The following is a 24,474-nucleotide window of genomic DNA, read 5'->3' as shown; positions in this document are numbered from 1 at the left end:
TTTTTCGAAATATACGGCTTGTTCGTAGATTTTTTAATATTTTTATTGTTGTTAAAATCGTTATTAAATAGATTTCTTTTTTGAGAAACTTCTTAACAAATCTAAATTATTATTAGTAAATTACTTTACTTTATAAACAAACTGAATGATGATTTCTCCTCGCCATGATCATTTTCAGGTAGTTCAGGACTATTTTTCAATGGAAATTGCCTGGAATAATCCTAATAGTCTGAAGAAGTTATTAATAGACAAATCAGTTTAATTAAACTGCTGGTTAAAAGTTATAAAACACCAGAAGACAAAATCTTAATGGAAGGTAAGTTATTCCAATAGAATATACCATGGTTAAGCAAACAAATAAAATCATGCAAAAACTAGAAAATGAATTATCGCTCGAGGATTTTCCTCGATGTAAATCATACTTTTGATGAAGTCTGGTGCTTGAATCTACTTTGCAAAATTATAAAATTTCATTTTTCGAATGATTTTATCATTTTTTAATCTTATTTCGCTGATTAGTGCTTCGTCATCCAAGCGACACAGCTAGCTCAGAACTGTTTACGTTTTTCTTCATTTGTAATTAGCTGAAATAATCCTAATAGCCTGGAAAATCAACTGAAGAAGTTATTAATAGACAAATCAGTTTTATTTGAACTGCTGGTTAAAAGTTATGAAACATCAGAAGACAAAATCTTCATGGAAGCTAAGTTATTCCAATGAAAACTACCACGGTTGAGCAAACAAATAAAATCATGTGAGTCAGGCCTTTGATAAAGTCTGGTGCTTGAATTTACTTTGCAAAATTATAAAATACGATTTTCCAAGAGATCATTCAACGTGAACGTTTTTCCATAAACTCAACCGATTAAAAATTTATTGAATGAACTGCATATCCCGAGAGATTCATGGAAAACCATTTTAAACGAAGCAATGGGCGAATCTTTAGCTAGAAGATTTGAAATCCTGTGAAGCTTGTTGCAAGAGGAAGTGAAATTTAAAGCTGCCAATCACGTTTCACAGTACCCTTCAGCGTTTGCTAATCCAGAAGACCTATTCGAAGAATGGAAAAAAACCTTCGGCCGTTATACTTTTTTGTACCATCTCAGTGATACTTCTAACAAAGGTCTCTGCGCCAGTTTATTAAAAACGAAGAAGCACTTGTAGCTAAACTCGTCTTAATATGTTGGCCATCACTAATTAGACCTTCATTTCATCAGTATTATCTCTTTTTCCTTAATCTTCTGAATAAATTCGAAGCTCATTTGTGGTAATACCAGTTCAATTGTGTTTGTGGTGGATATCTAAGTACCACTAAAAAAATCCTTTTTGTGAAGAAAACACAAAGCATACACTCCTTTTCTCATAGAGCCTGAATGGAACTTGATTTCTTTCAATTTAACTATATCTGTGAATGTTTTTTCAACCACTTGGTTGTGGGTAATTTTTCTAAATCTAAATTTAAACTAGCAGTTAAATTATTTGAGAAAGTCTTCGGCTTGTAATAATTTCATTATGTAAAAATTTATTTGGTTTACCTCCCTCGTTGATTCAAGTTTCATATTTCTTCTTTTATTTATCAATTCTTTTATAGTTTTTCAGTAATTTCTCCTCCATACAACAATATCCTTCATTCTGTTAGAATAGACTTTCAGGATGGTTTTTTTCGTGGTTTCCATGGTGTGTTTTGACTCAGTTTGGTGTAATCCCAATCATCTCGAAGTTTCGGAAATTCTGCGCTAAAGAAGTATGTTCAGTAATATCAAGTGTGCGCTATTGGACGTTAAACTGAAGAGTTTAGTTACCGGAAGTGTGTTCAGAAAAGATGAATCGAATGTAAAGTTTCATTGGAAATAATTGCAATCAAATACGATGCACTACAAGCAACGTCTCATCGGTTTATTCCAGATGTAGCTGATCTAATCTAACCTAACCTAATTTTCGCTTCGGTAGATCAAATTTTATTGTGCGCTCGTCGGATTCGCTAAATGTGCCCGCGCGCTCGATGCACGTGCGCTCTTCGTACCCCACCAAAGTTGGTAATTGAGTACTTTCGCTTTTTACTGATAGATAACGTTGCTTTATGTTTTTAAACTTATGTTAGTACTGTACTTGTTTGTCACGTGATAGTGCGTGATTTCTATTTGGGTTTCTATATTTATCTAATGAAAACTATAACATTTAAAATGCTTATAAAATTATAATATTGATTTGAAGTTGAATAAAGATAAGACGATTTATATTGAATCGAAAAACAAAGATAACGAGAAACTGGGAGTTTTAAGGTTTTAAGAAACAATAATATTATGTTTAGTATAATATGTACTGTAATATAATATATAAGAAGCGTCTTTAAGCGATGAAAGCTGGTCTCTTTCTCCGTCTTTCCCACGGCGGCGATTTTCCGTCATCTTTATTTTTCCCTGAAATTTCCGGGGAATGGCGTTTCCGGATTTTACAGTAAGAAAAACAAAAACTTCCGACTTCGTCAATTACAATTTTAAATGTGGGTAGCGCGATAAAATAAATCAAGTAAAACATGCTAACAGACTCGGTTTTTTCTTGAATATATTACAACGCCTCAAATTGGAAATTTTTTCTTTAGCGCAACTTCAAAAACCTCGTTTTTTGTTTTATTTTTTTGACCTGAAGTATCTATACATTCAGTTTTATTTTAAGATAAAAATGTAGAAGAAAATTATTAGATACTGTCATAATATGTCAGTTTTCGACATTTCGTGAACGCGTCCTAATGTGGTGGAAATGATCAATTTTTTCAGAAAATTCTGCAGTAAATCCCACGTTAAAACGAGTATGATATAATATATTTAAAATATTTAATATTAGTAAGTGATTATTTTGAAAAAAATACGATATAACGTTGTTTATTGTAGGTACTGCGAAAAAGTTACTAATAGATTCGACGTGCAAATATGACGTTTCTTTATGTGACAAAAAATGCGAAAATCACAATGTCAGGATATTCAGATTCAAATTTCCCGAGGAAAATATGATTCTAGGTAAAATTCGCATTTAATTAGAAAGCAATAGTTTTTCTAAAATGACTACAATAACAAACAGTACTTTAAGAGAAAAATTTTCCATTTCAACAATTAAGTCTTCTTAACTTCTTATATATTTAAATATACAGGGCGTTCCCGGACTTGATGCAACAAATTCGACAGTAGTTAGACTTTTTTTTCATAGGACACTTCCTAAGATATCATTTTATAATAAATAATGGAAAATAATTTATTTAATTTATTTAGCTACGATCAGTTCTACAGTTAAGTAGAATTTTACCTTGAAAGCTTTTAGTTCAAAAAATTATCCTCCGTAAACTCCAGGATTGTGTAGAAATGCAAATGACGAATATTTATTTTATAGTTTTGGTTGTAGGTTATTCAACTAAATTTTTGTACATTTCAATTTTTTCCTTATGTAAATAACACGATATTCGAAAATTTACAGTTCAATTAGAAATGGTTTAATACTTCCTGTAAGCATTTTTGATAAAAAATTACAATTTATGTTAATTTTCTTCAGATTGTCTCGTTATAGTGAACGGTTTTCATGGCATGTACAACGATCTAAACATCTACAGATATCTCCTAAACAATAACTTTTATCGTTGAACCAAAAATATCTTTTTGTTGAAAATCTATTCAAAAATCTATTTTTGATATTCTCAGATTGTACTGGTTGTCCCTGTAAAAGTTACGGATTGTTAACTTGGCATGTACAACGATCTAAACATCTACAGATATTTCCTAAACCATAAATTTTATCAAATTAAAGAGTCAGTACCTTTTTGTTAAAAAACTGATAATAAAATTATATTTGCTATATTTAGATTGTACAGGTTGTCCTATTGATAATTCATAATGTTTGATTGTAGAATTTAGAAAATATAAATTATATATTTTTTAAATCAAGTACACGGAACACCCTGTACAAATTTCAATATGAAAGCACTAAAACTTCACTGGAGGAAAGTTTAAAATCCACTAGGTACTATGAATGAAACTTTGAAATCAAGATATTTATATACATACAGAAAATTAAGTCGAAACGTCAATTTTTATCAATCTTTCAAAAATTATTAAAAAAAATAATTTTAAAACAGGAAAATACTGCAATCAAAAATATTTTGATAAATATTTAGATAAAGGCTTGAAGAAAAGTCGAAAAGTCAAATTTCATCTTCGAAGAATTATTGAAAAAACTAATTTTAAAACAGAATAGACCTAAAATCAAAAACATTTTGATAAAAATTAAGATAGTGGCTTGAAGAAAAATCAAAAAGTCAAATTTTATCATCGAAAAGTTTAAAAAAAACTAATTTTAATATAAGATAGACCTAAAATCATAAATATTTTGATAAAAATTAAGATAAAGGCTTGAAGAAAAGTCAAGAAGTCAAATTTTATCTTCGAAAAGTTTAAAAAAAACTAATTTTAATATAAAATAGACCTAAAATCAAAAACATTTTGATAAAAATTAAGATAAAGGCTTTAAGAAAGTCAAAAAGTCAAATTTTATCTTCGAAAACTTTAAAAAAACTAATTTTATAACAGAATAGACCTAAAATCAAAAACATTTTGATAAAAAATAAGATAAAGGCTTGAAGAAAAGTCAAAAAGTCAAATTTTATCTTCGAAAAGTTTAAAAAAAACTAATTTTAAAACAGAATAGACCTAAAATCAAAAACATTTTGATAAAAATTAAGATAATGGCTTGAAGAAAAGTCAAAAAGTCAAATTTTATCTTCGAAATGTTTGAAAAAAACTAATTTTAATATAAGATAGACCTAAAATCATAAATATTTTGATAAAAATTAAGATAAAGGCTTGAAGAAAAGTCAAAAAGTCAAATTTTATCTTCGAAATGTTTAAAAAAAACTAATTTTAAAACAGAATAGACCTAAAATCAAAAACATTTTGATAAAAATTAAGATAATGGCTTGAAGAAAAGTCAAAAAGTCAAATTTTATCTTCGAAATGTTTAAAAAAAACTAATTTTAATATAAGATAGACTTAAAATCATAAATATTTTGATAAAAATTAAGATAAAGGCTTGAAGAAAAGTCAAAAAGTCAAATTTTATCTTCGAAATGTTTAAATAAAACTAATTTTAAAACAGAATAGACCTAAAATCAAAAACATTTTGATAAAAATTAAGATAATGGCTTGAAGAAAAATCAAAAAGTCAAATTTTATCTTCGAAAACTTTAAAAAAACTAATTTTATAACAGAATAGACCTAAAATCAAAAACATTTTGATAAAAAATAAGATAAAGGCTTGAAGAAAAGTCAAAAAGTCAAATTTTATCTTCGAAAAGTTTAAAAAAAACTAATTTTAAAACAGAATAGACCTAAAATCAAAAACATTTTGATAAAAATTAAGATAATGGCTTGAAGAAAAGTCAAAAAGTCAAATTTTATCTTCGAAATGTTAAAAAAAACTAATTTTAAAACAGAATAGACCTAAAATCAAAAACATTTTGATAAAAATTGAGATAATGGCTTGAAGAAAAGTCAAAAAGTCAAATTTTATCTTCGAAAAGTTTAAAAAAAACTAATTTTAATACAGAATAAACCTAAAATCAAAAACATTTTGATAAAAATTGAGATAATGGCTTGAAGAAAAGTCAAAAAGTCAAATTTTATCTTCGAAATGTTTAAAAAAAACTAATTTTAAAACAGAATAGACCTAAAATCAAAAACATTTTGATAAAAATTAAGATAATGGCTTGAAGAAAAATCAAAAAGTCAAATTTTATCTTCGAAAAGTTTAAAAAAAACTAATTTTAATATAAAATAGACCTAAAATCAAAAACATTTTGATAAAAATTGAGATAATGGCTTGAAGAAAAGTCAAAAAGTCAAATTTTATCTTCGAAATGTTAAAAAAAAACTAATTTTAAAACAGAATAGACCTAAAATCAAAAACATTTTGATAAAAATTGAGATAATGGCTTGAAGAAAAGTCAAAAAGTCAAATTTTATCTTCGAAATGTTTAAAAAAAACTAATTTTAAAACAGAATAGACCTAAAATCAAAAACATTTTGATAAAAATTAAGATAAAGGCTTGAAGAAAAGTCAAAAAGTCAAATTTTATCTTCGAAAAGTTTAAAAAAAACTAATTTTAATACAGAATAAACCTAAAATCAAAAACATTTTGATAAAAATTGAGATAATGGCTTGAAGAAAAGTCAAAAAGTCAAATTTTATCTTCGAAATGTTTAAAAAAAACTAATTTTAAAACAGAATAGACCTAAAATCAAAAACATTTTGATAAAAATTAAGATAATGGCTTGAAGAAAAATCAAAAAGTCAAATTTTATCTTCGAAAAGTTTAAAAAAAACTAATTTTAATATAAAATAGACCTAAAATCAAAAACATTTTGATAAAAATTAAGATAAAGGCTTTAAGAAAGTCAAAAAGTCAAATTTTATCTTCGAAAAATTATCAAAAAACTAATTTTAAAACAGAATACACCTAAAATCAAAAACATTTTGATAAAAAATAAGATAAAGGCTTGAAGAAAAGTCAAAAAGTCAAATTTTATCTTCGAAAAGTTTAAAAAAAACTAATTTTAAAACAGAATACACCTAAAATCAAAAACATTTTGATAAAAATTAAGATAAAGGCTTGAAGAAAAGTCAAAAAGTCAAATTTTATCTTCGAAAAGTTTAAAAAAAACTAATTTTAAAACAGAATAGACCTAAAATCAAAAACATTTTGATAAAAATTAAGATAAAGACTTGAAGAAAAGTCGAAAAGTCAAATTTTATCTTCGAAAAATTATTAAAAAAACTAATTTTAATATAAAATAGACCTAAAATCAAAAACATTTAGATAAATATTTAGCAGAAGCTCGCAAATTTTTTTCATAGTAAACCTAACCAAATACTAGTTTAAGTTGATACATTCGTGTAGACCCCTAGGGATACATATGGACGACATTGGTAATCACTGATATAGGTATATGGATATTTTTGGTTCCAGAATTGACTAAACCTCAGACTTTTATAAACCAGATCTTTTTGATGTTGCCATTTATTTTCATTACATTTAATTTTTTACAAAAACACCAAGGAAGGTTATTTTCACTAAATGGCACTCAATATTTCGAAATTACGTTAGATGTTCCACCATTTACCATTTTTTCATAAAATTTGAATTTGTTGAATACGAAAAAAAATTCTACGCTACAGTCGTTTGAAATTAAAATTATTATAAAATTATTTAGAACAACTTTTATTCAACTATCAATTAAGTACTAGTTAGGGATCATCCATAAATTACGCCACACGAATTTTGGAACATTTCAAACCCTCGTCCATGTCACAGGTTGTCACATTTTCATAGTCTCCTAACCTAACCTAACCTAAACAATCTTTAATTAAAAGGCTTTTTGTGGAAGATTTAAAATACGTAATTTTCAATTAGTTTCAGCCCAATACCAAAAATGCACTCATTCTTAGAAAAAATAATTTTTTTCCTCATTCTGTAAAATCTTGGATGTTTCTTAAAATCAGACACTTCATTTTCATTCTGATTTTAAACATCTTTAAAGTCTACGTCATTTTCTCCCATCCATAAACAAAGAATATTTTGTGCACGTCTAACTGTAATTGTCACTTGTCACTTGTCACATTCTGCTGATAACCTCCCCGTAAACACGTGACGTTATTCATGGATAATCTCTTACGTCAATTTTTGTATAATTAACAATCTTTAATAATAATTATTGTTACCAATACGATTTTTTCTTGATATATAGGTCATGAATGTAGTAATCACTGTATATTACATTCCAAAGTCGGAGAGGAATATCTATCGAGACCTTTCACCCCTATCTCTTTAATTAACACCAAAGGATACGTCGAGTTTATGATTAAGGTAAATAACTTTGAGATTACATGTTGAGATTGATTTATACGACGTCAATTCAAAGAAAGGGAGAAATGCCTTATTGTCAAAAAATTTTGGAGACAAATCTTGTAAAATACTAAAAAACAATCATAATAAAATTAATATTATAATAAAAGTCGTTTATAGAGTAGAATCCCTTCAAATTATTACGAAATTTGGGAAAAGATGACAATTGGCAAATGATTGTGCATTTTTTTCGCATTATAAAGTATTGAGCTGTTAACTAAATCTTCACGTGCAGTTGGTCTGAAATTGGAGAAAAGTGCCAAAAGTTACCAAATCATCTTTGTTTAATGCTTTTACACAATTAGAACAATCGATTAATATTATTCCCAGAGTTCATTTTGTTATCGATGTTGACTTCCTGTTACATAAAGTGGTTTGGTATCGAAATTCATGATCGAACAACATTCTTTGTGTGCAAGGACACTTTGGACTATCTGCAAGTGGCTACCACGAAAATCCTGATATTCCAGAAACACCATCAATCTACAGAAAACAGAATTCAATTTGCACCAACAATATCCCAAGAAAAATTAAAAACTGCTCTGACCAAACTGGGTTTTTGTGTTGATCAGGCTGAATCAGATGCAGATACAGTCATCGTTTCTACTGCACTTGCTGCATCCCAATCCTGTGATTCCGTGACTATCGTAGCAGAGGACATCGACATCCTTGTATTGCTCAAAGCATAAGGAAGGAAAAAGTCAAATATTTTCTTTTTAAAACCTTCAAAAGGGCGTACATCTTTTCGTTGTTTTATACTGTGGCACCAGTGGACGATTCTCCAGATACCATGAGATACAAACGATTCCCGAAGACAATATCAAAAAATTCATTCAGATTATCATCGATTCCTCCAACACAGGATGCAGCCCATTTTTCTAGTGTATCACCAGGTACAATCATGGCTTGGAAAACACTGAAGATTGGGGCTGGAAAATACATGGAAACCTTATAAAACGAATTTTCTGGAGATGTAATGGAAATTGTTGAAGCAGGTTGCAGGAAAGCAGGCCTCTAAAGCTTGGAGAAAACTGTACCAACATTATGGAAATTAATGGAAGAGAACGAATTTGAAGAAGAATTACTAACGATGGCTCCAACTTCAACTGCTTCACATTCGACGTGGAATTAGATTCCGAGACGAAGCTTGGACCATCCAAGAAGAGTAGAACGGAATAGCTAGATAATAACTAAGCGTCACTATGAAATTTTTTTTAATAGTTCAAAACATATTTTAGATATATTTTCGAAATGTCCATCCTAAATTCCCTGCGGGAGGGAAGTTTACCCAACACTTGGATAGTCTAAAAATTGGTGACGTTGTACAAATTTCTGGTCCGCATGGAAAAGTCGCTTACAAAGGGAAAGGAAAATTTATCATCAAATCAAAAAATGAAACTTCCTCAATAATGGATGTAAAAAAATTAGGATTAATCGCTGGTAAGTTTCCTTTTAAAAAGGATAGGGAAGTTACGCTATGTTTTATATATACAGGGTGTGAGTAGATGATATGAAAAGAACAGGGACAACCTGTACAATATAAAGATAACAAAAATCAATTTATTGATAAATTTTTCAACAAAAATATACTCTTTGTTTAACTCGAGGAAATTTGTGGTTTTGGATCGTTGCGACTGTCAAGAAAACCGTTCGCCATAACGAGATGTTCTGAAAAAAATTAACATAAATTATAATTTTTTATTAAAAATACTCACTGGAGGTATTAAAACATTTCTAATTGAACTGCAAACTGTAACTTTGATCCAAATTAAAACAAAAAAAAACTGTGGGAAACTTGTACTTCTACAAAAATAAAATTAATACATTTATTCTATTTAATGAACGAGGCAGCCATGCAAATGAACCCCACCGACCAATCCAACTTCTTATTGTCTACGAAATCGTTTTATTTTCATATATTTAAGGAGAAATAAAAAGCTCGAAATTTATTTCACAAGTTAAAAACTTATTTTTTTAAATTTCCTATTTCTTTTTCCTTCTGGTAGTCGTCTTCCATAATTATATCTTGATGGAAACGATCTTTTTGGTCTACGCTATATACGATCAAAGATTTTCAAGAACTTCATCTAATTGCATATGCAAATCATTTCCAAGGTGTCAAATACATGGTGACCCAAATACTTTTCTCAAAACCTGTAAAAGTTATCGAGAAATTTCGAAAGTTCTTTGTATTTGAAGGAATTTTTATATTCTGGATTATACAAGGTGTCCCAATTCTTAAGAATCGACGTCAACTTTGAATTTTAAATGGAACACCCTATATTTTATAGCGTTTTTTGATTTAGAGGTAAAAACGAAACTAACTTTCATTGAAAAATTATTGAATTTGGAAAATTCAGCAAAATAAAAATGAATTTTTTTACAGAAAACCTAGGTTTAATGAATTTTCGAGATTTTCGAGGCTAGGATCATACTGGGCGTCTTTTCTATTGTAAAAAATCTAATTTTTTGTAAATGGCACATCCCGTATGTAGGAAAGGATTTTTATTTTTAAGCGCGTTTTATTCTATAAGTCTAGACTCGAAAATAATGAAAAAATCATCTTACAAATGATGCTTCATTTTTATTTTGTTGTATTTTCCAGATATCATGATTTTTGATAAAGATAACCTTAACCAAATCAAAAAACGCTATAAAATACAGGGTGTTCCATTTAATATTCCAAAGTTGATGTCGATACTGAAGAATTGAGACACCCTGTACAATCGAAAAGTCGATAATCTAAAAATTTCCATAAATACAAAGAACTTTTGAAATTTTTCGATAATTTTTTTAGGTTTTGAAAAAATTATTTGGGTCACCTTATATTTGACTTTATTTTTATAACTAATTTGAAGATTTAAAAAGAATTTTTTATAATTTAAACCCTTCTAATGTGCGAAACTTTATTTGTGGTGTGGCTTTTAGTTTATTTTTTTTATATATTTAAACCAAAATATTTTTGAAATAATGACGAAATACCGGAGAAAGTTCTCTAATACCGAGGCAAAAAATGTATTCACACATCAACTCAATCTCCTTTAAGAATTTTTAGGAGCTATGTACAAAAAATTCGAAAAATTTTTTATAATTAACCGCCTTCATTTTTGGAAAATCTTTAATTACCGATTTCTTTAATTTATTAGTTACTGTCTTAATCGATAAATAAAATACTAAAATTTTTGTATAAAATAAACTTAAAACAAACAAAAGGAATCCTTGATCCTTAAGTGGAGTTGATAGAAATATTTCTGTCAAAAAAACCAGGAATGTATTTACCCTAATTATCAAACGTTTTTCATTTAAAATTTCGTTTAGGTGGGGTAGGTATTACTCCGGCCCTGCAGATATTACGAACAATAATTAATGATCCTGAAGATAAAATTAATTGTTCATTCATATACGCATCTTCGGAAAAACGGGATATTTTACGAAACGAAGAATTCGAAGAAATGACGAAAAAACTATGCGGCCGATTAAAAATTTGGTATACCTTAGAAAAACCCGGTCCAGGTGAGTTATCTCAAATTACAGTTTGTTTTTAATTATTCAAAGAATGCTAATAAAGTCATCAAATACAATTTTTTCTTCACCTTTCCATTCCCCTGTTCTTTCTTCGAAGTGACTTATTTGAAAAGGACAAAACGAAAAGTCTAGAAGAAAATCAGTTTTCTTACAAAATTTTAATTCTTTAGGTAATGCAATTGATTTAATCTGAAATTTTTGTCAAAGGAAAATAAACGCGCAAACGTTAAAGTGTTGGATAAACGAAAGATGTCGAAAAAGCTTTTCTTATGTGCCTTCAGTCCTGTAAAACAGAAGAATTTGCAGAAGATTTTAACACTGAAAACTTGTTTCAAACGTATAGTTAGCTGACTAGATGGCAAAGCAGATGGTGCTAGATAAATAATATAAAAATGTTTTAAACAAAACAACTGATTTGCTGAAATTGAAATTGGAATTAACAAATAAAAAGTTTGGGTACTAAAATTGTAGCTGCAATCGATGATTCTTCATTAGTATCAACGGCTATTACTATAATTTCGAAATCTTGCAGGCTTCTAAATACTGCGTATATGTTGGTGAAAACATGGAAGAGAGAAAAATGCTTTATTGTAAAGGTTTTTACTAGAGGTAGCGCTGGATATTAAATGGATAAGACTACGGAAATGATTTTATTCTTGTCACCAACAGCGAAGAAGTCGCACCAAGATAGAAAAGATGTAACAAACGAAGATTAAGAAATTACTAGTTTCTTCTTCTTATCAGTGAAACTTTGAAGTTCTAATAGTTTTTATCTTTCCGAGTGTTTGGTTCTGGGACCCCACACTCCTATTCCAGTTCTTAGGTCCGTCCTTATACCATTTAATGGTATTTCTAACCATTTCTTGTATGGTGTTTTGATCCCAATTGCTTTTACAGTTTATTATCGAGCTGAAGTTTTTCTCAAAGCTAAACTGTTTCGAAGCAACGTCCTGATGCATGTCCCAAGATTGGTCATTGTTTAGGAACGGGTTTTCTTTGATGATTCCGTCTCTAAACATTCTAAATGATGTTTTCTCGGCCACCTTTTCCAGTACTACGTGAAGAGGTGGGAGATTTAGAAATCTTTCTACCTTTGAGAAATCGTGGTAATCAGACTAGTTCCAGTACCTCAAACAACTACCCCATAAGTGATGGTTGCCATGTACATCCACTTTGGGATCATTGGGTTACAACACCAAGTCCTCTTTACAAAGTTTTTGCACACAATCAGAGCTTTTGTGTCTTTGGTGATTATCTCTTCTCCATGTTTGTTCCAGAAAAGTTCATTATCTAGTGTGAATCCCAGATATTTCCCTTCTGTTTTCCACTCGATTTCTTGACGGTCTAGGTCAATTTGATTTTAGACAAAACGGGTTTTCACGTTTTGCAAATGTCTCCAATAACTTGTGGCAAGCAAATATGTTGATCTTCCGTTACCTTAGAACCTTCTTCTGGAATCATAGCTTATGCTGATAAATCGCAGCCTTTTTCAACATTTCAAGACACCAAAAGCTTCTCGATCATTTAAAAAGAATAGATATCACTTCGTTTGTTTTTAAACCAGACATAGAAGCATTGACGTCAGTCCATTCATCTCCCAATTCTTGTATAGTCTACGATGAATCAGAAACATACAGTGTTACCAAAACCAGAAATATAAACGGCATATTTCAAACTTCTGGAGAGGTTATGACAATGTTTATAAATATTTTAGATTGGCCATTCGGTACCGGTTTAATAAGCAAGCAGATGATTCAGGAACATCTTTTTCCTCCTGGCGAAAATAATTTGAATTTAATATCTGGTCCTTGGCCCATGTTGGAACAAGTAATAAAATCCCTTACGGAACTTGGCTATTGCCAAGGAACATACAGTTTGTATTTCTAATTTCTAATTAAAGATTTCGAAAATTACTATTGTTTCAATCAAGGTAACCAAAAAAATAAACAAATATTTGTTACACATTCACCAGCAGGTAAATTTTCAAGTGAGGTGAGGAGGTTTCATTAAGGAAATTGGCATCAATGTTAAGAGCAACATCTACAAAACGGAAAATTCCTTCAGGTCATAGCTTGGTTTTTACAACGCAGGGCTTTAAACCTACAATTCATTTCCCAAGAAAATTATATCAAAAGGGAGACAGGAAAATTTTTTCCATTAAAAATAATGTAGAATTGAGACTTTTGAAACAAAAGAATTGTATCGACTCACATCTAAGTTTCAGATTTAAACGTCGACGTTTTTAAATGAAATATATCTTTTCAGGAAAGGATGCGTTTTTCAAATTTTCAAAATATATTCAAATATCGTTTCCCAAGCAAATAGAATTTTCCTCTGGTATGAACGCTACCAAAAGTACTTAGTTGAAAAGGTAGAGATGGGAGAAACCGGGAAACGATAACTAAGTGAAGAAAAGCAAATAAATTTCAAAAATACATTTTTTCTATAATATAGAAGATCAAACAAGCGCTACGAAGATGGCCCTGACCTAGAGACGAAGATAGTTTTTCAAAAATTCCAGTATTAGAAAGTCTACAATCTATTCAACATAAGAAAGCTGTGCAGAAGATGGGTACTGCGAGAAAGAAGACAAAGACAGTTCCATCTGCAAGCAAGTTCATGGTTTTTGGGATGTGCTTAGGATAATTTCCATTGATTTTCATGAAAAAGGAAAAACCATCAACGGCGATTGTTGTAGCAACTTTTGAGAGAAGGAATCATCCTATTCGCCAGATTTAGCCCCAATGCATTATTATCTGTTCCCAGACTTGAAAAATAGCTTGGAGGTCAAAGATTTTCATACAATGAAGAAGTGATGTCAACAGTTAATGGTTATTTTAAGGAGCTTGATGTTTTCTTTGTTGGAATCATTCTCGTAAAATGTAATTTTTTAGTGTTTTCAATAGAATTCAATTCTACGTTATTTCCATTTAGTTAGTATCGTTCAATATCATCTGTTGACAGATTGTACAAGCTGAAATTAAAGGACTTGACTAAATTAATATATTGGTATCGAAAAAAACCTTCTTTTCTACTAAATACCCAAAAAATCTGTGGAAAATAAAGTTGAAAAAGTATCAAAATGGCAAGACAAACGTCGTTCGAACATAAAAATGAGTTTTCCCATAAAATTTTTCGTGTAAAATTCGTGGTTTGTTACTTAACTATCCATAATTGGATATGGTTTTATTATTTTTCAAAATTTTCTCCATTACATTGAATAATTCGTCCAAGCATTCCATTCCGATTGACGTACCTTCAAAACATGTCATTTGAATGCATCAATAGCTTCTTCAGGTGAAAAAAAAAACATCGATTTTTGATCTAGAGGACTAAAAATGTTCCAAACAAAGACTGTTTGGTAGATGATCCATCAATTCGATGTTGTGATTATGCTGGTTTGAACTGATGGCTCGTGGTGGAGAACGATTCGTCTCAAAACTTAAGTAGCAATCATCGTGAGTAAATGGTATGGACGAAATTACAAAAAACTAAACAGGTTTAACGGATGATTATACATAGAAAAGCGAAACCACCAAAATAAGGAAAGGAATCAAAAAGAAAGGATTAGAAAACTAGTAACACCTCTGAAAACAAAAACATAAATAAATATTCTGTCTTAACCAATGTACAGATCACATTTTTCATATGTTTTGAAAGGAATAAGGTCATTTTGGGACATATATTACATATATATGTCCCAAATAGCTATAATGAAAGTTCTTATGGGATAAAACGTCTCCGGGAACACCTTCCACGTATAGAAACTGTTGGTATATGATTTGGGATATTATGTGGATACAAAACACAAACATTAATTTTCACAGGTACCTATATTTTTTCAAATATTTCAAATAAATAATATACATATATAAGTACTTATCATCTATATTATATTTAGGACATCTACATATATTACAAACTTTTTATATAACAAGTTGTTTAAACCGAATGCCATTCGTGAATTATGTAAGAAAACAAAACGTCCTACTGAATTCCGCATACAAGAAATAAAACAAACTATTTACTAATTTTTGTAATATTTATGTTTAAAAAAAAACAAAATTACGTACTTGGTACTTAAAATTGAGATAGAAAATGTTTTAAAAGAAACGTCATCGAACTGCGAAGTTTTCAAATAATTGATCTCTAGTTGTAGGTTGTAACCGCTTATAAAGATTGACAGTTATATACGAGGTCTGGTTATTAATTAACGAGGCTGGTTACTCCACATACCTTTTCATATAGTACAGTGAACCAAGCAAATCACCTCGCAATTTTAAAAAACCTTCATGGATTATTTTGGAATTTTTACAGTTTTGGTGCTTCTACCCCAGGGGTAAATCCACCCTTAGTCGGGGGGTGAGAATTTAAAATTTCAAAATAAAACCGGGAATCGATAGAGAATTGAATTTTATGAAGAAAATGTGGAATGCAGTTTTATTTAACTCAATAATTTCTGAGTTATTCGCGACTGCAAATTTTAAAAAAACACGTTTTTCAACATTTTTTCAGGAGAAACTCGAAAATTACGCATTTTCTGGAAAAAATTATTCTTATCAAAATTGAAGCTTATAAAAAAATAAAGAAATTAGTCAGTTTAAATTAAATTTTTTAAATAATATTCAGCAACTTTGAGTCACTGATAGCCAATTTTTTCTTTTTCGTAAATTTATGCAGAGAGGTTTGAGCTCAAATAACGGAAAAACGAACAATTTTTCATAAAAAATTGTGATAAACATTTTTAAACAGCTTTTTCAGACCTTTAAAATAAGGTTTTAAAAAACCGTTTAGCATGAAAATTAAGCGAGTTATGACGAAAATAAGTTAAGTAACTCGAATTTGAAAAAAAAATGTAAGCTTCTATCCCAGGGGTGAATACCCCTCTTTATCGAGGGTGAAAATTCGAAATAAAACCGGGAATCGATAGAGAATTGAATTTTATGAAGAAAATTTAGAATAAAGTTTTTTATTTAACTCAATAATTTCTGAGTTATTCGCGTTTTTCAACATTTTTTCAGGAAAAACTCGAAAATTACGCATTTTCTGGAAAAAATTATTCTTATCAAAATTGAAGCTTATAAAAAAACAAACAAATTAGTCAGTTTAAATTAAATTTCTTAAATAATATTCAGCAGCTTTGAGTCACTGAAAACCAATTTATTCTTTTTCGTAAATTTATACAGAGAGGTTTGAGCTCAAATAACGGAAAAACGAACAATTTTTCATAAAAAATTGTGATAAACATTTTTAAACAGCTTTTTCAGACCTTTAAAATAAGGTTTTAAAAAACCGTTTAGCATGAAAATTAAGCGAGTTATGACGAAAATAAGTTAAGTAACTCGAATTTGAAAAAAAAATGTAAGCTTCTATCCCAGGGGTGAATACCCCTCTTTATCGAGGGTGAAAATTCGAAATAAAACCGGGAATCGATAGAGAATTGAATTTTATGAAGAAAATTTAGAATAAAGTTTTTTATTTAACTCAATAATTTCTGAGTTATTCGCGTTTTTCAACATTTTTTCAGGAAAAACTCGAAAATTACGCATTTTCTGGAAAAAATTATTCTTATCAAAATTGAAGCTTATAAAAAAACAAACAAATTAGTCAGTTTAAATTAAATTTCTTAAATAATATTCAGCAGCTTTGAGTCACTGAAAACCAATTTATTCTTTTTCGTAAATTTATACAGAGAGGTTTGAGCTCAAATAACGGAAAAACGAACAATTTTTCATAAAAAATTGTGATAAACATTTTTAAATTACTTTTTTAGACCTTTAAAATGAGCTTTTATAAAACCGTCTAGCTTAAAAATTAAGCGAGTTATGACGAAAATAATTTAAGTAACTCGAATTTGAAAAAATATATAAATATAAATATCGGTAAATTTTACACCAGGTCCGTCAAAATTAAAATTAATCGTAGCCCATGTAAAATTATCTTTATTTAAGCCCTAACAACACATTCAAAAAGTTTGAATGGTTTGCAACACGTATATTTCAAAAAAAAGTTGTTTAATGTGAAATTTTTTTTTCGATTCGTTATTTTTTCAAAATATCTCAAAAACTATTGGATCAACAAAAAATTTTGTTGTATCTAAAATTTAACTTTTATTTCACTGAACATTTTGCTTTTTTAAAACTTAGGTAGCTTGAAAATTAAACGAGATAAGCGTTTAAAATATTGATTTCAATGCTGAGGGAGAGTCTTTTTTACCCCTTAACATCAAAATTCTCTGAAGAAAAGGGTTGCAACTATCATGGTTTTGTAGCTCATGAAATTCCCTACAAAATGATGTATAGATCAATGCAAAAATCTTAAAGGGAAGCCGAGTTATTATTAAAAAACCGAATACTTTCTAAAGATAATGCTGGAAAATCAGGAAACGTCCAAGTTTTGATCTGTTTGGAGTATTTATTTGGTGGTTGCATTATTAAAAATAGTGAGGGTGAGCTGTAAAATATCAAAATATTAAAGTCATGATACAAAACAATCAACATCTATTATTTTTAAACATAACTATAGCCAGTTACCGCTTTAATTCGTTAGTTTTCAATTTATTGAAGTAAGGGGTGATTTTCACCCCTTAAAAATAAAAAGTATACTTTGCGACTAAGTCGGGTTTGAAGAGGAGGGTAAGATGAACTTAATTTTCAAGAAGATCGATGAACATTTCGGTCGATTTTAAGCTTTAATGGCTGTATCCATTGATCAAAGCAAATGCTGGAAGTCTTCTTTGGTTAGAGTCTTCAGGAACTCTGCTTTACCGCTTCCATTGACTCAAATCGGGTCCCTTTCAAAGCAGATCTTGTTCTAACCTTTCTAACTTTTCAAGGAAATCTGACCAGACCCGTTGACGCAAGATCTTTTGGTCAGTAGTCAGATTTTTTGGCACAGACTTGTCATTTGTAATTCCTCGTGAAAAAAAAATTCTGACCGTTTCTTTATCGACGTTTACAGTCTCGGTATTAATCCGGATACTCATTCGACTATCTGCACGCATCATTTGATTGATTTTGGTCAGCGTTTCCGGAGTTGCAACAGTCATACAGCGACTTGGGTGCTGGTCATCTTCAGTGCTCCACCGGCAGTCACTAAAGCGCTTACACCACTCAAAAACACGCCCACGACATAGAGAATTGCCCCCATAGGCCTCTTGCAACAATTTATAGCAATTTATATCGGTCTAAAGCGCCCTCTATACGCAAAGTCTCATTATTTAATAGCCAGACCTCGTATATAAACCCACCGTTTGTTTTCCATTTTCCATTGATAAAAAAAGGAAATATTTAGATGAAAAATAATAATAAAATAACGTTTGTAAAAGTCTGTTCTGTAAATAATTTATTCCACGACGATGTTTATTATTTTCTACCCCTGTGTAACACAAAGAAAAAACAAAGTAACTGAGAATTTGGAAACATCAAGCTAAAATTTAAAAAGAAAATTGTAAAATCAGTCAAATAGTTTGCAAGAGAAAAATTCGATTGGACTTTGTAAGTACGTTCTTCAAATTTTACCGTTTTAGTAGTTCAAAATTTTACCTGTAAACGTGTTAAATAATCATTTCATGTTTGCACTAACAAAAATAGATGAGTACGTTGTTTTTGAATGACATTCGGTAAATATAATTTACCTATAAATACTAGAACAACCTTTAAATGCATTGAAATATTTAATGGAGCGTTGCCAAAGAAAAAAAAATTATAAAATGACATCTTTACAAAATTATGTACATTACATAACTTGTAGAAACTACGTATTACTATAATACATTGTAGTTTTTCCCATTTTTTTTATCACAAAAATTAAATCAGTGCACAATTTTCGACAAAAACTATTTGCATAACAGGACCGGCGTTAAAGTACGAAAACTATTTTACTTACATTTATACAGGGTGTTTTTTAAAAAAAAAGATAGGATATATAGAAAACTGAAAAATATTTGGAATTTGCTCGGTAAAAAATTCGTAGCTTCATCCGTGTTCAAAATATGTATAAGTTGGTACGAACCGTATAACTAGCGCCCTCTATTAGAGTCAGACATAAAAATAAATTATAATACCTTGAATACGAATGTCCTTTCGAAAATTTTTTACCCCACTTAAATCCCAAATATTTTTCAATTTTCCATCTATTCTAGAGACAGGATCACATTTTTTGAAACACCCTGTATGAGGCGTTAAATGAATTACTACTGACGAACGATAAAATTAATTCGAGTCATTTTTTAATGATATTCATAAAAATGAGGTAATAATTAGACATGCCAAAACCTAGAAATCAAATTTCGATTATTCCATTTGGTAAAAATTTAATTTTTTGGACGGTAAATCTTAGTTGGAATTTCTAGAACCGTTGGTGATATTCACGCTGAACACACTGTGTACACTAACACTCACAATTACATTCTCTGACACGCGTGTCGATAACCAAGTTACCGTCTTCAGATTAAACTAAATCCACCTTCATCCTCTGAAGACGATAACTTGGTTATTTAAACTCGCGTCAGACAACGTAATTGTGAGTGTTGGTGTAGTGATGGTGTAAACAGTCTTCGGTCTCGTCGAAACGCTCATCAGACAGTGTAATTGTGAGTGTCGGTGTAGTGGTAGTTTAAACAGTGTGTTCAGTACGAAATATTCCAAAGCATCTCGAACGTCTTGTATCTTATCACATAACTATTGATGTATATTTGGTCCTATCATCATTTTTGATCTAAAACACGTGCTGGTGGCTTCTAAATAGCTTCAGAATCGAGTACCTTGTATACAGACTGTTTAATAAGTTTCGTTGGTATATTATTCACCATAAAGTATTGATCAGTCGAAACTGCAAGTTCCACCATAGAAAAACAGAAGATTGGATATTTCTCTGGTCTTTGATACGGTCTAGTATTAAAGCAAATTAAATTTTATCCACCCAACATTCCCTTTTATACCATCGTATCCATCTAATAGGTTTTACTATCTGGCGAGTCTCAAGGTATCATTCTGGATAAAACCAATTGATCACCACCTGGTGCAAGTTAAGTTTCTCTAGTTATTTGATCACCTAATTGATTGAGTAAATATCTATTGGTCGAAAAGTTACCATTAGGATTGATTAGGATTAAAATCTGGGACATCATAATGCCTTTCCAAGATGCTAAAGTGGTTCAAACAAGCGCTGTAGATGGCGCGGCTGTATATTCTGAAGGTCGCAGCTAGAGAGGCCATCAAACACCCACGACGAGTTGTGCACGTGCATTCTTCGAGAATTTACAAAAATGTAAGAGGAATTGACTAGAAAGATTGTAAATATATTTCATAATGAATAATTGTGTATTTATTTGATCCGTCCTCGTACTAAAATTGATATACACCAATTAGTTAATAGTCCAGTCATTTTCGATAGATTTCCGGACTTATTCTGTACAAACATGTTACGAAAATTTCCTACTAAGATAATGATGATCAAAATGTTTCAAAATTATTCAAAATATGATGTTAAATGTAGAATTATTACGAATAATTGTACAGAATAACCCACTTAGATAAAAAATGTGGAATACCCACCTATAAACTGTAAGCAACTTTCGGTAATCTGAGGTAAAACGTCAAAAAATCATTTTTGTCAAAGCAATGCCCCGATTTCTGGAAGAGAAAGTCTACTAAAGATGTGGTTATCTGGAAGCTTGGAAGGTCTGTTCCGAAGCTGCGGATTCGAGAAGTTCATGGACTGTAATCACGTTAGACCAGAGAATTAATCCGGTGTGAAAAACGAGTCCAAGAATTAAAGAAAGGACTACGACCCGGACTATTGAACAAACCAAAGATAGGTCTAGAAGTTTTTTCCAATACTACTGTACAAATCCCAAACTATCTGCTGATATGATATACGTCGACCTAGGAGGATCAGAATCGACCAGAAAGACTACAAACATGAAGCTACTATCAACACTATGAATCTCTTCCCTTGGGCACAGCAGCCGAACAGAAAATTCCTAAAGGAAGAAACTTCGTTAGGTAAACATGAACCAGATCCCCACAAAGTGCTTAAGCAACTTCAAAGCTCTCAAATACGTTGGCAACACTCTGGTCTACGTGTACTACATAAGGCCAGCACCTACAAGAACACCACAAATCGAAAATGGACAAGTAACTTGTTTCTCAGCAAAAAAAAACGCTTGTGATTCACTTCGTCGATATAGAACTTTCTCCGATTGTGCTCTAAGGTTAGCCTGGAGGTTTTTTTACATCTCGAAGATGATTCTTGTCTGTTATTACAGCCACTATTCAGAAATTTGATAAATCTTCAGATACCCTACAACGACAACACCGATATTAATGAATATATTGCGAGAAATCATTAAAAAATTAGAGAGAAATATCATTTAATAAGATATTAATGAAGATATGTTGAGAAATCTTGGAAAAATTTAAGAGAAATGTCGTTGGAGACGATATTAATGAAGATATGGCAAGAAATCTTGGAAAAATTGGAGAGAAATGTCGTTGAAGACGATATTAATGAAGATATTAATGAATATATGGCGACAAATCATTAAAAAATTAGAGACAAATGTGATTTAATAAGATATTAATGAAGATATGGTGAGAAATCTTGGATAAATTGGAGAGAAATATCGTTGGAGACGATATTAATGAAGATATGTGGAGAAATCTTGGAAAAATTGGAGAGAAATATCGTTGGAGACGATATTAATGAAGATATGTCGAGAAATCTTGGAAAAATTTAAGAGAAATGTCGTTGGAGACGATATTAATGAAGATATGGCAAGAAATCTTGGAAAAATTGGAGAGAAATGTCGTTGAAGACGATATTAATGAAGATATTAATGAATATATGGCGACAAATCATTAAAAAATTAGAGACAAATGTGATTTAATAAGATATTAATGAAGATATGGTGAGAAATCTTGGATAAATTGGAGAGAAATACCGTTGGAGACGATATTAATGAAGATATGTCGAGAAATCTTGGAAAAATTGGAGAGAAATATCATTTAATAAGATATTAATGAAGATATGGTGAGAAATCTTGGATAAATTGGAGAGAAATACCGTTGGAGACGATATTAATGAAGATATGTCGAGAAATCTTGGAAAAATTGGAGAGAAATATCGTTGGAGACGATATTAATGAAGATATGTCGAGAAATCTTGGAAAAATTGGAGAGAAATATCGTTGGAGACGATATTAATGAAGATATGGCAAGAAATCTTGGAAAAATTGGAGAGAAATGTCGTTGAAGAAGATATTAATGAAGATATTAATGAATATATGGCGACAAATCATTAAAAAATTAGAGACAAATGTGATTTAATAAGATATTAATGAAGATATGGTGAGAAATCTTGGATAAATTGGAGAGAAATATCGTTGGAGACGATATTAATGAAGATATGTCGAGAAATCTTGGAAAAATTGGAGAGAAATGTCGTTGAAGACGATATTATTGAAGATATTAATGAATATATGGCGAGAAATCATTAAAAAATTAGAGACAAATGTCATTTAATAAGGTATTAATGAAGATATGGTGAGAAATCTTGGATAAATTGGAGAGAAATATCGTTGGAGACGATATTAATGAAGATATGTCGAGAAATCTTGAAAAAATTGGAGAGAAATATCGTTGGAGACGATATTAATGAAGATATTAATGAATATATGGCGAGAAATCATTAAAAAATTAGAGACAAATGTCATTTAATAAGGTATTAATGAAGATATGGTGAGAAATCTTGGATAAATTGGAGAGAAATATCGTTAGAGACGATATTAATGAAGTTATGTCGAGAAATCTTGGAAAAATTGGAGAGAAATATCGTTGGAGACGATATTAATGAAGATATGTCGAGAAATCTTGGAAAAATTGGAGAGAAATATCGTTGGAGACGATATTAATGAAGATATGTCGAGAAATCTTGGAAAAATTGGAGAAAATATCGTTGGAGACGATATTAATGAAGATATGTCTAGAAATCTTGGGAAAATTGGAGAGAAATATCGTTGGAGACGATATTAATGAAGATATGTCTAGAAATCTTGGGAAAATTGTAGAGAAATATCGTTGGAGACGATATTAATGAAGATATGTCTAGAAATCTTGGGAAAATTGGAGAGAAATGTCGTTGATGACGATGATAAAGACGAGAATGACCTCGAGATTTAACAGCTGCGGGAATACGACTTCGACGATAAAATTTGTAAAATTGGGAAAAAATGGTTGGGTTTAAGGGAGAAAATCACTGGACGATCGTCGACTGGAAGTGCGCGAGCTAGCAGACATGTTAACTAAAAATTTGGACATGAGAAAGCTGTGCACAAGATGCGTGTCGCGTTTAGTCACAAAAACAGCGTCGTGAAGATGTTTCCATCGAGTGAATAAAACGTGGATTCATCAATTAACACCATAAACCAAAGAACTGTCAAAACAATGGACTGAAAAGGGAGAAAGAAGACAAAGACCGTTCCATACAAGGGGAAGTTGATGGCGTCGGTTTTTTGAAATACGCTTGGGATAATTTCCATTGATTATCTTAGAAAAAGGAAAAACTAACAACTGCGTTTATTATACGAACTTTTCAGAAAAGAAATCAAGCAAAAGCGGCCGCGTTTAGCTAAGAGGATGTTGCTTCATCAAGACAATCCACCAGCTCACACATCTGTTATAGCAATGCCCAAAATTGATGAATTGTTACCCTATTTACCGTATTTAGGACCTTAGGATATTTTCTGTTACCAGACAAAGATTCTTCAACAAGATTTTGACAGTTAATGGCTATGACGATTCTTATTATAAAAAGTGAAAAGAATTTATCTTTGTTGGGTTTGGTACTTCTGGAACTATCCTCGTATACCAATTAAATGATTTCTAACCGCGCGCTCTCTGCCCTCTATCTCAAAAACGATTGAACGCTTGAGAAATTTTTGAAAAAAAATTTGTAGAAAATTTGTATTTCGGTACCAACTTGATAATAAATAAAACTTAAAG

General features: G+C 30.3%; 1 protein-coding gene across 1 annotated transcript; it reads left to right on the top strand.

The window, feature by feature from the left end:
- Nucleotides 1–309: 309 nt before the first annotated feature.
- Nucleotides 310–13,357, top strand: LOC130449832 (NADH-cytochrome b5 reductase 3-like). Its single transcript, XM_056787869.1, has 6 exons — nucleotides 310–316; nucleotides 2,892–3,017; nucleotides 7,788–7,906; nucleotides 9,184–9,385; nucleotides 11,264–11,458; nucleotides 13,035–13,357. Exons 1-6 carry the CDS (start codon nucleotides 310–312, stop codon nucleotides 13,355–13,357), a joined length of 972 nt encoding a protein of 323 aa, XP_056643847.1.
- The last annotated feature ends 11,117 nt before the right edge of the window (nucleotides 13,358–24,474 follow it).

This window comes from Diorhabda sublineata, chromosome 10, assembly GCF_026230105.1.
Source record: "Diorhabda sublineata isolate icDioSubl1.1 chromosome 10, icDioSubl1.1, whole genome shotgun sequence".
Taxonomy (NCBI): Eukaryota; Metazoa; Arthropoda; class Insecta; order Coleoptera; family Chrysomelidae; genus Diorhabda; species Diorhabda sublineata.
The sequence above is the reverse complement of the archived record's forward strand: the minus strand, read 5'-3'. Positions and strand labels throughout refer to the sequence as shown.

Excerpts from the sequence above, each read along its gene's own strand:
- LOC130449832 (XM_056787869.1), top strand. Across the intron at positions 7,907-9,183 it reads ACGTCGAGTTTATGATTAAG|ATATATTTTCGAAATGTCCA; the intron begins GTAAATAACTTT and ends AACATATTTTAG. Across the intron at positions 11,459-13,034 it reads CTTAGAAAAACCCGGTCCAG|ACATAGAAGCATTGACGTCA; the intron begins GTGAGTTATCTC and ends TTTTTAAACCAG.